General features: G+C 46.0%; 1 protein-coding gene across 1 annotated transcript in view; it reads right to left on the bottom strand.

Moving 5' to 3' along the window:
* Positions 1-13203, bottom strand: part of LOC310662668 (uncharacterized protein) — a 49514-nt gene extending 36311 nt beyond the window's left edge. Inside the window, exons 1-5 of the mRNA XM_083409613.1 lie at positions 12620-13203; positions 6218-6427; positions 4212-4370; positions 2044-2168; positions 593-787 (exon numbers count right to left, since the gene is read on the bottom strand). Coding sequence (XP_083265739.1) covers positions 593-787; positions 2044-2168; positions 4212-4370; positions 6218-6427; positions 12620-13097 — 1167 coding nt within the window. The 5' untranslated portion in view covers positions 13098-13203. The remainder of the gene's footprint in view (positions 1-592; positions 788-2043; positions 2169-4211; positions 4371-6217; positions 6428-12619) is intronic.
* Between the last annotated feature and the right edge of the window lie 823 nt (positions 13204-14026).

The following is a 14026-nucleotide window of genomic DNA, read 5'->3' on the forward strand; positions in this document are numbered from 1 at the left end:
AACTGGGACCTTGGAATTCTATAAGACATTCTTTGTCTAGCTCCTTCCCTTTGATCTTACCGCCTTGGATGACCCTATTGCGAGTACGAGATTCCCGATGGCTTCACTCACATTGGAATGTGCAAACCCACTCACCACCACAAGGTGATGATCCAGCGAGTGAGACAAAGAATGACCCAAGAAGACCTCAACGGCAGAACAGGCAGATGATAACAAGCGGTATGTTAGCAACGGCTGTGAAGGCAGATGAAGGCTGCAGCAGATAGGATCTACCGGTTCATCGTGACTACTCATGCCATCGGAACAGAGCCCTACTGCAAAGACTGTGCGTTGATCAGTGTGCACTGATCTACACACATAAAACAAATTCATGCACAGGCGTCTTCCAAAAATCCAACCCAACACTGTGGAAGGACGTGTGGGTCCAGAATTGGCCTCCACAGTCACTTATGGGCTCACTGTTAAAACTGTGTTTATGGAAGACAATCCTACTCAGCTACAAGCGATCGCCAAAGAAGAAGAAGATAAGACATTATTTATTTAGACATTCGTGATCAACACACCCTGGAAACTCCTGCTTAGCCCTCATTACCTTGTGGAGGAAGTTTGTCTTTCCCATGGCTCCAACCTTCCCGATGTAGTTAATAAATCCAACATTCCCCTCTGTGGCACCATAGAATTCGTGGATTTGGATAGGTTTGAATCGACGCAGGAACTCCTTCCAGACTTCCACACGCATGCCGTTGCCTATTGCCAGTCGCACGCAGTGGTCTCGGTCACGGTCTGTCTACAAAGAAACACATTGAGGTGATCACTGTGGTTATAAGCTGTATGGATAGCCATTTCACTGGCAATGAGTAGGAATTGCTCCAAGTGGTTACACTAACGAACTTTCACAAAAAGAACGCCTTGTCATGCCCTGTAAGCTTCTGACTAGATTGCTGCAACGTGGGGCTGCCTAGCAAGACGGTTCAGAAACTTCAGCCAGATCTGAAGATACAACAGAGAGGCTGCAACTTGTAGAGAATAGGACAAAGGGCTCACCCACACTTTCGACTGAGCCATAGTTTGATCATATTGTGTACTGGTTAATTGCCCAGGGTGAGAGAGCTTTTCTCACTGATCCGAGGTGGTGCCTTGTGAAAATCCGATCCTACCCACTGAATTTCATTAGATGTGCAGAAAATCTGAAGAGAGGTTTTGCTTAACCGAGCTTCAATTCAACAGATAAGATTCAGTATTTTTTTTTGCAAAGCACGGCTGCAGAACAACCAATAAATCTCTCCATCCAACCTGGAGAAATTAATTGGTGCACAATATGATCAAAATATGGGTCAAGCAAAAGTGGATGAGTCCAAGCTGTATCTTGCGGGTACCTAAAGAGCTTCCCTATCCCACTCTAGTCTATCCTATCTTATTCAGATTATTTGATTTACATCACACACCCTCGTCACACATGATTTTGGGGCAACACAAGACACAGTAAAACAAAGGTGGAATCTAGACACATATAAAAAATGCTGTGAAAATGTTTTTTAAAAAAAGTTTTCAAAAATATATTGAATTTGACATAAGCTCACCATCGCCATCTAGTGTCATAAAGTGAACTTAAAGTGAACTTAAAATGAGCTTAAATGTTATATTTGCAGCTGTATAACAGAGTCCAAAAGCAACATACTTTAAATTACAATCACCCATTATTATTATTATTATTATTATTATTATTATTATTATTAGAATTTATATACCGCCCTATTCCCGGAGGTCCATGAAACCTTTTGGTCTCAATAGCCTTGTAATTCAATGCACAAATATCACACCAACTGACACTTTCTGCAGGGTTTTTGGCTCACCAAAAACTAAGCAAGGCAACTGACTGACACATTCAAACCGAGAAGCATTGAACTCCCTGCTTCCTGCAGCATCAGGTGTACGGCAGGTGGGCATGCACCCACCTGCTGTAAGGGATTCAGTACTGAGCAGGAGAACCCATTTCGCTTCTTGGCAACATTCTCGCTCCCTCCCAACCTCTCTCTCATTTACCTTTGGTGCATTACAGAGGTAGCGCATCATTTCTCCAACATATTGGATCACAGTGACGCCGTATCGCCTGCAGTCATGCCAGAAATGGGTAACAGAAAACTTAGACCTCAAGGCAATTGTGCACCCTGTTTGGAGAGGGGGAGAAAGAAAGAAAGAAAGAAAGAAAGAAAGAAAGAAAGAAAGAAAGAAAGAAAGAAAGTGATTCTGCTTTCATTACTGTTTGGACCTGCAAAAGTTTTATAAGACAGTTGTGCTGCTTTGGTTCCAGTGTATGCGCTTCTCTTGTAACTTCCTGCTGAAGTCCTTCAACTTTTCATACCACAAATATTTGGGGCAGTGGAGAGGTTGTCCCAGTTTGCTGCCCTAGACAGCAATAATATGGCAGCATTGGGGAAATGTCACAAAGCAACCAAAAAAGCAGAATAAATCCACTAGTGCACTAATATCACATAGAGAACATGATGCGGAATGCATCTGCAATAAAACAGTGCCCTGCATTCACATTCCCCCGTTTTAGCACTCCGCTCAGACATTTCTGACAATGTGGTTCAGAGGCTAACAGTACAAGATTCAGTGCTGCCCCCCAAACTTCGTTTTGTTTCAAAATATATTTGTTTCAAGAAAATAGGAGTGGTGGGAGAAGAGCTCAGGCTTTGCAACCAATAGCATAACTCTGCACCCAGCACACACGTCATGACTAAATTCAATTCTCACGTTTCAGATTTCCATACACCCGGAATTTCCCGGACATAGCCGGAATACTGCAGTCTGGGCAAAAATGTCCAGGAAAATCCATACGTATGGCAACCCATGCCTGCAGTGTCGTTTGGGGTGATTTTCCTAAAAATTCATTTCATTTTTTTCCTCCCCAAAAAGTTGAACAATTTTTGTGTCCAGATCTTCACTTTTTGAAACATGGCAACCCTAGCAACCCGTATTTGTGCTACGTTGTCTATTTCTACAAGCACAGGAACTGGATCAGGCCAGTGACCCATCTAGTCCAGCATCCTGTTCTCACAGAGGCCAACCAAATGTCTCAAGGGGGAACCCACAAAAGGAGCTGCACACAACAGGACTCTCCCTTCATACAGGAGGACAATCCTGAAGCCATTTTGACTCTCCCAAATTGACCTCAAATATTTCTCTGCAAGGAGGAAGGAAATGGGAAAAGCTTTCTAACTGTCTTTGGACTGTAGGAGCTTACACCTCTCTGTAAATACAGTCTGGCAAGTATCTGTTAAGCTGAGCACACTGTCAATAGGAGTAAGAGATTCAGGAACTAAGTATTTACCATCTCAAAGGAATAGCCAGGCTACCCAGAAAAGGCAATCAGATAAGACATTATCAGGCATCCTGACAGACAGGAGAGAAGCAACACATTCTAATTTCTGCTGGGTTCCACCTCTTTCTGTGATGAATGTATGATGTTTTGGGGGGTGGTCTTTAGCTACAGGGTAGGCAATTTCAAATGTCTGTATAAGAGCTTGCACACCAATGTTCTGGGTTCCTCTCCTCCCTCCCTCCGTGGGGGAGTGGGGGACCCTGTTGCAACAGATCAGGCTTCCTAGCTGCTTTGCTTCTCAATATTCTCTGGTTGGCTTCTGTTATTTTCTCCTACCGATAGAGAACCTAAAGACTCTGTATGGGCTCTTCAATACCCCATAAGGAAAAAAGGAGCAGTTTTTTCTTATAACAGTAGCCATCCAAGTTGGCTCTTGTGAGAGCGAATTCCAAAGTTTAACTATGCACTGAGCGATTAAGTGCTTTCTTTTATCTGCCCTGAATCTTCCAACATTCAGCTTCATTGTGTGTCAGCATTATGAGAGAGGGATAAAAACTTTTCTTTATCCCCTTTCTGCATGCCAAGCAGAGAGGTCCATCCCTCCTGCAGCAGCCCACTACATTTCTATGCTGAATGAGAAAGGGCGGGGGGTGCCCATCTGTTACTTGCCTGCATAGAAATTATCACCAATTAGTAACAGGCAAGTGCCTATATGTGCAATGATGGATTTTGCAGAATCATAGGACTGTAGAGTTGGAAGGGATCCTGAGGATCATATGATCCGTATTCATAGACTGAGGATCTGAGTGCAGATTCTGACCTCCCCCCACAAAAAAACCTTATGCACCCATTCATGCCAGCTCACTGAAAAACATTCTGTACATACCAACCTCCAGGCACCCTCCTGTCCCAAGAAGAAGGGCAGCTGAGTGGTACATCGGCAGCGGGATGTAGATGATATCCTTAGGCGTGACCCCGCACATGCGAAACATATGGGACACTTTGAGCAGCTTCGACTGGGTGATGATAGCCGCTTTCGGCAGCCCTTGAGGCAGGCAGAAATTAAAAAGAAGGAAGATGATCCGAAATGACTCCATCAAGCGAGAAACAAGAATTTGCAGGGGTCATATTTCTTTCTGTCCCTGTCCCCCCAATATAACGCTATCCACATTCTCAACCACAAAATAGCAAAGGGCAGTCACAGAAAAGGAATTCTTTTTCTACCAGCTGTTAGATCCGCCTATAGCCTACTTTGTTGTCTTGTCTTGACTATCAATAGGACTTGGACAGCCCCACCCTTTGACAGAGTCTATTTTATTCCATGTACAGTGCCGGATTTAGGGTGGTGCAGGCACTTCCCACACAGAGGGCGCCAAGCCGGGGGGGGGAGGGGCACACAAAATTGAGAGGATCCATAATTGAGAAGATCCATTTGGGGGTGTCAATTTTGGGCTTGCACAGGGCACCATATTATGAAAGATTATCAAAGTCCACTGCTGCCGGACTTTGGACCTGATGTGCACTGGCTGAAGAGGAGGGCGTGGGGGAGCGCACCACCCCCGGCAGTGCGATCCCGGTGGTGTGCCCTCGTGGCTGGATCCCCCCCCCCACGCTGGGCGCCACGCCCCTACAGGCGGCACACCCCCCCAGGATGCGCACCCAGTGGCGTAGCGTGGGTTGTCAGCACCCGGGGCAAGGCAAGCCGGGGCCATTTGCGCCCCCTAACCCGTGGATTTGCGCCCCCTAACCCTAACCCCCAGATGTTGCGCCCGGTGCGGCCAGCCCCCCTGCACCCCCCACGCTACGCCACTGTGCGCACCATGGCCCTGAGACGTGTGCCAGCCATGCTCTCTGCTCCCTGGTGCTGGAGCATGAAGCTCCGCCACTGCTGATGTGACCTGATGAGATCTTGCGCCGTCTCAATCCTGAGTCAACATAAATTTGGTCCGGGACCTGAGACTGGTCGGAGTGGTTCCACGGGAATAAAGCACAACATCCCTGATTGTGTACACTGTCTATTGCAATTCCGCCTTTAAGTTATAGCAGAAGTGTCGTGACTGGGGGAGTGTCAGGAGCCCTTCTTCTGCAAATGCCCCTAGTCACAGTCTTCCCCGCTGTTGTGAAATGGATTGCATATGCTAAGTCTTTCTAAATTTGCATTGACACAGATAAATGAGCTATGGGAATTTTCTGCAGCTCTGTGTGCTCTTTTGCCCTCTTTATAGATGTTGTGCCATTGGCCAGCCTACTGGTGACGGTCTCACAGCCAAAACGGCCTGACACTTGCATGGCAATGGAGACTGTGTGGACTGAATCAGAGATACCATATTGGCCCAAATATAAGCCACACCCGAATATAAGCCACACCCGAATATAAGCCACACCCGAATATAAGCCACACCTTTAAAATTCAAGGGGGGGAGGGGAAAAAGACAATACCCGAATACAAGCTACTCCCTTAAAATTCTGCAGGCAGTCACACCCGTTCTGTTTTACTGTATGTCTGTTTAAGCAGTGATACCATAAAAGCCCATTTTTGTAAGGTCGCAAATTTAAGGTGCGCTTGAACTTTTCACGGTCTGAATTTGGAAAAATAAGTGCAGCTTATATTCGGGCCAATACGGTATATCTAAAGTTGTTTTACACATGCCCGGCAGTGGCTCTCTGAGGTCTCAGGCAGGGATCTACACTGAGATCCACTTTGGGCTGGATCAAAGTGATGTGCATCCCCTTGATGGTTGAGCTATGGCCCCTCCTGAATGGGCAAACCCCATCCGTCCTCAAAAGTGCCCAGGAGGAGGGCAGATGGGAAACAAGATATTTCCAGGCACGCAAGCCCAGTTTCCCCTCCCCTTGCTCCCTCGCCCACCTCTTTGACGTTCTCCTCCTCACCTGTGGTCCCAGAGGTGTAAATATACAGGGATGATGACTGAGGGGTCACTTTGGCTCTGAAGGAAATGGGCACAGGCTCGGCTGAGCTGGATTGGATCTGCCCCAGCAAAGCTTCCACGCCCTGGGTTGGGGAGTCTTCGCTCAGGAAGAAAACCCGGACTCCTTCTTTCTTTAGAGTAGGAAGGACATCCTCAATGGCGGCCTTGAAATCTTCAAGAGAGCATGAAAAGAGGTGAGATTGGCCCTTGATTGGCCCTTGATTCTAGAAATCCTGCTAGACAGTAAGGCAGCCTGACCAGATTCTGCAATAAAGAATGGTTTTGTTTGCTTATGAATAACCAGAATTGCAGTTGTATACCAGACAGTAGCATTTGGGACAGGAGTGTGCATTAGTTTTGGAACCCATTTGGTTTAATTTTCATTTGTTGCTATGAGTGATGAAAGGATACTTCAGTATTTTTCAGCAACAAAAAGTACCCATTTGTTCTTGCTCAGATTTAAATGCTTTCATGGGATGGGCCGATTTTTATTCTCCAGTAGCAGCCTTAGAGGAGATGATGGTGATGCTGCTGCTAATTCTTATTTGCAGAATGAACTGGACCACCTTTCGCGATGTTTTGGACTACGACTCCCATCGTTCTTGGCCGTTCTGGCTGGGTTTAATGGAAGTCCAAGGCTGGGTACACATTACTGCTTACTCCAGCTCCAACACACAATCCCACCACTGGTGTTTGAAGCCCAGAGCACATGACATTGGCTACAATCCATTGGTTTCCTGTAGCTTCTTGAGAAATACCCCTGTTTGAGGCAGTTTCCCTCAAACTAACTTCCATCCGATTTGAAATTGGAAGGTGTGGCTAAGCTGAGGTGTGTACAGGCAGCTATTGAGCATGTGCAGATGCACTGGAGTTCAGGTAATGAGCCTCAGGTGATAACACCCTCACCCCCTTCTCTGGTGTGTGAACAGCAACTTACAAAAGCTACATGAAAATGCACCAGTAGTGGCGGTGGAATGATTTTCCTGCATTTCAAACCACTAATGTGTACATAGCCCAAGGATTCTAGAGGGCACCAGGTTGGGGAAAGGCTGTCTTGGACACTATGTTGCCAGAGGGAACTCAAATTTTTAAACTGGTGGTCCCAGCTGGAATTGTCTTGTGGGGGTCAGCTTTTAATTCTTTTATTACAGGGATGCCCTGGAACAATGCAACCATTTTGAGAGAGACAGAGCAACAGCTGTCACAGGAGCAGCCACCGAAATACCTCTGCCAGCGGAACCGCAGCAACAAAAATCTGCTTAGTCAGGGAAGGATTCAATGAACACAAATACAATAATGAAACCAGTGCACAGCTAACAAATGGATTTCCCTGTTCCTAGGCACTAAAAGTGTGTTTCTTTTTAAAAAGTGGAATTCATTGGGATGAGCGGCAGAGTATTTTCAGTTGTGTACACATTATATCTGTAAAGCACATTCAAAGCACCTGCCCCCAAAGAATTCTCCTAACTGTAGTTCACCTTGCACAGAGTTACAATTTCCATCAACCCTTAACCAACTACAGTGCCCTGAATTCTTTGAAGGGGGAGATGTGTGTCAAATGTGCTTTAAAGGTATAGTATTTATGCAGCCTGAATCCACCTAAATTTCCAGGTATCTGCTAGAATCCCCCTGACAAAATATTGACAGTCTGGAGGCACCCTTAAAAAATCATGTTTGTTTGTTTGTGTGTGTTTTTTAAAGGATGCTGTACAAATATATAATTTGCTAACACCTGAGGGAGCGGCAAGGCAAACGTAATATCAGATAGGGAGGAACGAGGCAAAGTGGAAGAGTAATTCAACTTTCACCTTCAAAAGGCTGTACATGTGTCATTTGAGAAGTGAAAGCAAGGGGAAAACAGTGCTTAGGGCACAGCAGAAAAACCTGCACCCACTCCTGTTGAAAATATGTATTGTTTATTTCTTAAATTTGCATCCTGCCTTTCCATCAAACAGATGTGCAAGGCTGTGCCTGTTTTCAGGTCCGCCTATGATTGTGTAACCTTTGGTGTAGTTTTTGGCACGTACAAATTCAGAATATTTGAGGTTACCGCATGGTCACCGGTCAAACTGGTTTCGCAGATGTTCCTAGGAAAATGGGGAACTACCCCACAGAACTGTGGCTGCAACTGCTAATATAAATGTCTGCCTTTTATTGGATAATGCCTAGGATACTCAAAACAGATTCTCCACCATCGCTCCCCCTCCCAGCTGTTTTCAAAACAGAAAGATTAAGTGCATGAAAAGATGGGAGGAAGGGGTGCTTATTCATATATCTCTGCACAACTGTGAATTTTGCCCGTAAAAAGAAAAAGACCGATGAATGAAATAGCCTAGACCAGCTTATATTGCATTATGGTATAGTTAATTTCCATCTATGGGAGCAGCTGCATTTAGGAACTAGGGCTCTTTTGCACAAATCCAAAGATGTGAGTTCATAAGAATATAAGAAGAGTCCTTGTTCTAGCTCCTGCTGAGAGCACAATGACAGAGACTCCTTCCTGAGAGGAAGGAAGGGCTCTTTATTGACGCCAAGAAGAATAACAAGCTCAGCAACAGGGAATGAGTCAGAGCGGTTGCTATGCTCAGGCTAGATGAAAACAAAAGCGAGGCTAGCCAGGCTGGTAGCAAGATCCAAGAGTCCAAGATCAGGGCTTGGAGTTCAGAAAAGCTGTCCCAACAGATTGGGATGCTACCTGCCAAACCTTTAAAGACAAGGCCAAGCAAACATAGCTGTGAGAGTCTCATGCCTGGTGAGACTGATTCAGGGAGGATGCATCAGCTCCCAGTGGTGGAAGCACTTCCAGGGCCTGAGCAAACAGGCTGAACCCTCCCATTCGGATCCTGGTTCCTCCACCCCAGCAGTGGGCTGGCACCTTCCATGGATTCCATTGCTGTGTTCTGCTCCCTGGGAGGGAAGAGAAAAGATGGGGTCCTGCATGTGCAGCTAGGGCAGCCACCTCCAAGAGGTGGTGTCTTGGTTTAAGAACAGCTTGGTTTATGAACAACTTGGACTAAGAACGCTGCAAACCTGGAAGTAGGTGTTTTGGTTTGTGAACTTTGCCTTGGATTAAGAACATGTTCCACTTCCTGTTGAGTGTGTTCCGCTTGTAAATTGAGTCCCCCACTGCTATGGAAAAGCACGCCTTGATTTAAGAATGCTTTGGTTTAAGAATGGACTTCCGGAATGGATTTAGTTTGTAAACCAAGGTACCACTGTACCATCCTCTGTTCCCAGGTCTCAGCCTCACCTAGGGTTGCCATATTCCCAAAAGTGAAAATCAGGACAAAGCTGTTGAGCTTTTTTGTTTGTTTGATGTCTCCTCCCAAAAATTAACTTTTGGGGCTTTTGGGGGAAAATCCAGACGTATGGCAGCCGTAACCCCACCTCCATGTCTCCCTCCTATTCCCCTTCCTGGACTGTCTCAGCCTTCCTGTCTAGTGACAGTAATGTAGAGCCAATTGACGTTTCCAATCCAAGGTCTCTCTGTTGGGCACACCTCCAGGAAGGTCATAAATGTAGAAGCACACTTAAGCGTTTCTGGTACAGATCTTGCTGGAAGCGAAATAGGGAGGAGGTTTCTGATTAGATCAGGATGTGTGATAAGCAGCTCTGTGAATAAGCTTGCAAATAAAGTTTAATTGAGCTGATAACCAAATCCCTGTGCTTGCTGGACTGTTGGCTGCTAACGATCATTAAATTCTGAGCCTGTTAATGCCTCAGAACTCATGGCATTTTATTTTTATTTTATTTGCTGCTTTCATATCCCACCTTTACTCCAAAGAGTTCCAGGTGGTGTACGGGTTTCTTCCCCTTTCCTCATTTAATCCCCCAAGCAACCCTGTAAGGTAAGTCAGGCTGAGAGGCAGTGACTGGCTCAAGGTCGCTCAGTGAGCTTCATGGTGGAGTGGGGACTTGAACTCTGGTTTCCCAGGCCCTAGTCTGGCACTCTAACCACTACACCATGCTGGCTGTCCTATTGGGTCAGGCCAATAGCCAATTTGGCCCAGGGTCCTGCTGTCTCGGTGACCAGCTAAGGCTCAAGAAGAAGGACTTGAACATAATGGCAGTCTCCTCACTTGTGATTCCTAGCAGAGGCTCTGACAGTAAGAAGGAGAACATAGGCATCATGACTAGGAGTCCCTGAAAACAGAAGGAACCAGCTACCCCTTCCTGCCCCCATGCACTCTCCCTGCCTCCCCTGACCTTGTTATCAAGCTATTGATGTTGAGTCAGGATTAGTGTGCTGGTCTAAAGGGGGAGAGTCTCTTCCTCTCTGCTTCAGAGAAACAATTGTTTGTACACAAGAGTGTTTACTTTGGCTCTGGTGCCATGGATTAAAATCTCACCTGGTCCAGATTCATTGACCTGGGGAGAGTCAGACACTCTTGACATCCAGGCATCATTTGTAAGATACCATCTTATTCCGGAAAAAAAGGTGTGATACCCTATCATTTGGACTTTCTTCTTGTTACATATTAGGCAGGCAGGTCTTTGTTGTCTTACCGGCGCCAAATGAAGACCTTCCTCTTTCTAGAAGCCTTCCAAATTATCCCAGCCTGCATCCGTATTGGATCGATTTAAATTGTGGGTTCCCTCTCCCCCCTGAAATGGTTCTTTAACATTTGTACTGTTTTTTAGATATGGAATGTTTTATTTTTTAACTTTCATTTTTTATTTGTTGCATAATGGCATATTTTATTATAACCCGCTTTGGCCCTTTGTGGGGAAAGGCAGGTGAGAAATCAAATCAATCCATAAAAACACTGACACAGCTTGCCTAGTTGTTGTTGCAAAGGGGCAATTCAGGTGGGAATGGCAAAGCACCCTCAATTTTGCCTGGCCAGTTACACTGATGTCATCACAGAAACCACTGCAGTTGATAATGTAATATTACTCCCGCTGGATATCCATTCGTTCTCTCTTCCCTCCTTTCCTTTCCCTCAAACATCAGCAGCTATTGCTGTTATTTTCTTCTTGGAACACTGCTTCACTAAACTAACCCGTTTTTGGGAGGTCACACTGAAGGCAGTCCAACGAGGAAAACACACACCCTGCGTGGTGAAGACTCAGAGATGCTTTGCTTTCTTTTAGGGCTAAAGCAACTGAAATAATGACTACTTACTCAAGGAATGCTTTCTCCAGCTCTTTTCCCTTTGTACTCTGCCTAATTTCTCTCATACACCCATGCTCAAAGAAAGATTGTTACTTCTACTAGCTGAGAAAAATTGATTTCTTTTCAACTTAAGAGATTTATTATCCCATACCCTCCAACATTTTTCCGATGAAAATAGGGACATCCTATTCCATATCCTCCAACATTCCTCCGATGAAAATAGGAACGTCATAAGAGAAAGCGGGATATTCCAGGATCAAATCAGAAACCAGGATGGCTTCTGTAAATCCAGCACTGTCCCTGGAAAATAGGGACACTTGGACGTTCTGTTATCCATGTGCCAAAATGCCAAACAACAGTGCTTCAAGGAGGAAGAAAATGGCTTTTAAAGTAAAGCTTTTCCTTTAAAAAAAAAAGGTAATGGAAGCCATGCCACAGTCAGGGAAAGGTAAAACTATTAGCCAATAGCAACTGAAAGTTTGCATCAAGAGCAATGCCTCACTTGAACAGGCTAAGATTCTGCATTCTCCAAACTACAGTGAAGTAACTAAATCCCAACCTTGATCTGGGGAGGGGAAGGTGTCCAGAGCTGGCCGCTGGCTAATAAGACAGTGGATTCATCAACAAAGGGTGTGATCTCAAAGTAAGCCATACTCAGAGTAGATCCACTTAAACGAATGGCCACCTAAACAAATATGCCATTTTCCCAATCAAGCTTTGCATTTGTGTTAGGTACAACCCAGAATCCCCCTTCTCTTTTCCCTTGGAGAAGCCGAACTCTGAGGGATGCCTGCATTTAGAACTCTGCTGGGCATTAACTCTGCTGATCAGACTTGCTAAAGCACCTGAGTGGAGATCAGTAGTCAAAGTTCAAGCGCTTGTCCACAATGTGGATTTGCGCCAGCCTGTCTCCTCATTATCTGATTGACATCACTGTCTCAGATCTCCCCTCCTTCAAATGTAGTTGTTGTGTTCTTCCCTTGGAAAGTCTGAAACTGCTCAGGTGCAGAGGAGCTCAGACAACACAGAGATTGTGCTATTTTGTCAGGGATGGAAAAAGACATATCAAACCTCTTTTAAAACGGGGGGGGGGGACAGTTCAAGAGAATTCCCCAATATTCTTTCCATTGTGACTATATGGCCTGACAAGTGCAGCACAAACAGGCTTTCAGTTGCCCCCTTGGGTGTAAATGCACAAGGGGTACCTTTACCTTTACCTTTACCTTTACCTTCACCTTTTTAACTCACCTGGAGTTGTCAGTAGCACTTTGGCCTTGCAGGAGCTGAGGGCATGCAAGAGAGACTTGGCTCGGATGTTATAGTTGATACACGCCATGACACTGCCAATCTTCTCCAGTCCCATCCAGACCCAGAGATAGGCAGGGACGTTCTTAAGGAAAACAGCCACCGTTTCCCCTTCTTTCAGCCCCACGTGGTCCCGGAGCACTCTGGCCAGCTGACTGCTGCGCCTGTCGATATCTCGGTAGGAATAGGTTTCATCTTCAAAGAGGACCAGGGGCTTCTCTGGGTGCTTCTGGACTTTGGCCAAGAAGAAGTCCAGTAAGGTGATGGGAGGTTTGCGGCTGAGACACCTGTGGCATTTGTATCCTGTTCGAAGGACGCTGAAGAAGAAAACCAAGTCCAGCCAAAGATAGGGGAAGAAAACATTCCCCAGGAGGAGCAGAAGAATCAGGAGCCCTATCGCAATTGTGTAGAAGTCCAGCATGGCTGGGATCTCACCTCAAAAGACCCAGGGCCCTGCAAGCCGCAGGCACACACTAGTTCCTACAGCCTTCGTCTGAGCCGTGCTGAATGGAAGGCAAAAGCGTATTGAGCAACAAGTGAAAGAGACGAGGTTTCCAACCCTCCCCTCCCATCTGTCCCTGCAGGCTGATTCGAGAAAGCGCTTGGCTCTCAGACAGAAAACTTTAACCTGCGCAAGATAGTTCTTGAGAGCCCCCACCCTTTGCCGCCTCCCTCCCCTATCTGCAAGACTGGCATTCGCTTGCACCTGGAGGCAGGTCCCAAGCACAGTTCTGAGTCTTCCACGCGAGTTGACCCCAGTCCATTCTGAGAGAGGCAAAGTTCACATTTCAAAAGCGCTGGAGGAAATTGGCAATTGCCTGAGCTGCTTGCTTTTTTTTTTTTTTTTTTTAAATGAAAAGGCCTTGCAGAATAGATTATTTCCGCTGTCCCCAAAAGCAGCCTTGCTGAGGAGAAAAGGAACAGAAGGAAGCTCTTTGGAAGCTTGGCAGCTCCGTGCCTAGAGGAGTTCAGATCCACCAGGGCATGAGCAAGTTGTGTGTCCATCTCTCTGCATTTCTGTGCAGATGAACAAACCTGATGTTACAACTCGAAGTGCAACAGAGCCATTGCACTTCTCATTTCTGCCGTTTTGCTGAGATGTTCAAAAATCTTCACTGGGCTAAACAGAGTCTGTGGGTCCTTCCACATGCTCCTGTTTTTGAGAATTCATTGTCGCAGTCCTCTCCAACCTCTGCCACCAGAAGCAGTCCCTGCAGTGGCAACTCCTAGGGACCGAGGGGTCTTTGGACCCCCACCCCAATAAAATATTTGAGCCCCTCCCAAGTTGATGGACATTGCTATTGTAGCAGGAAACCCCCCCCCCCATCATTCAGTTTGTACAGACTTCAC

Source organism: Podarcis tiliguerta (assembly GCF_965153285.1).
Source record: "Podarcis tiliguerta genome assembly, chromosome: 13".
NCBI classification, from domain to species: Eukaryota; Metazoa; Chordata; class Lepidosauria; order Squamata; family Lacertidae; genus Podarcis; species Podarcis tiliguerta.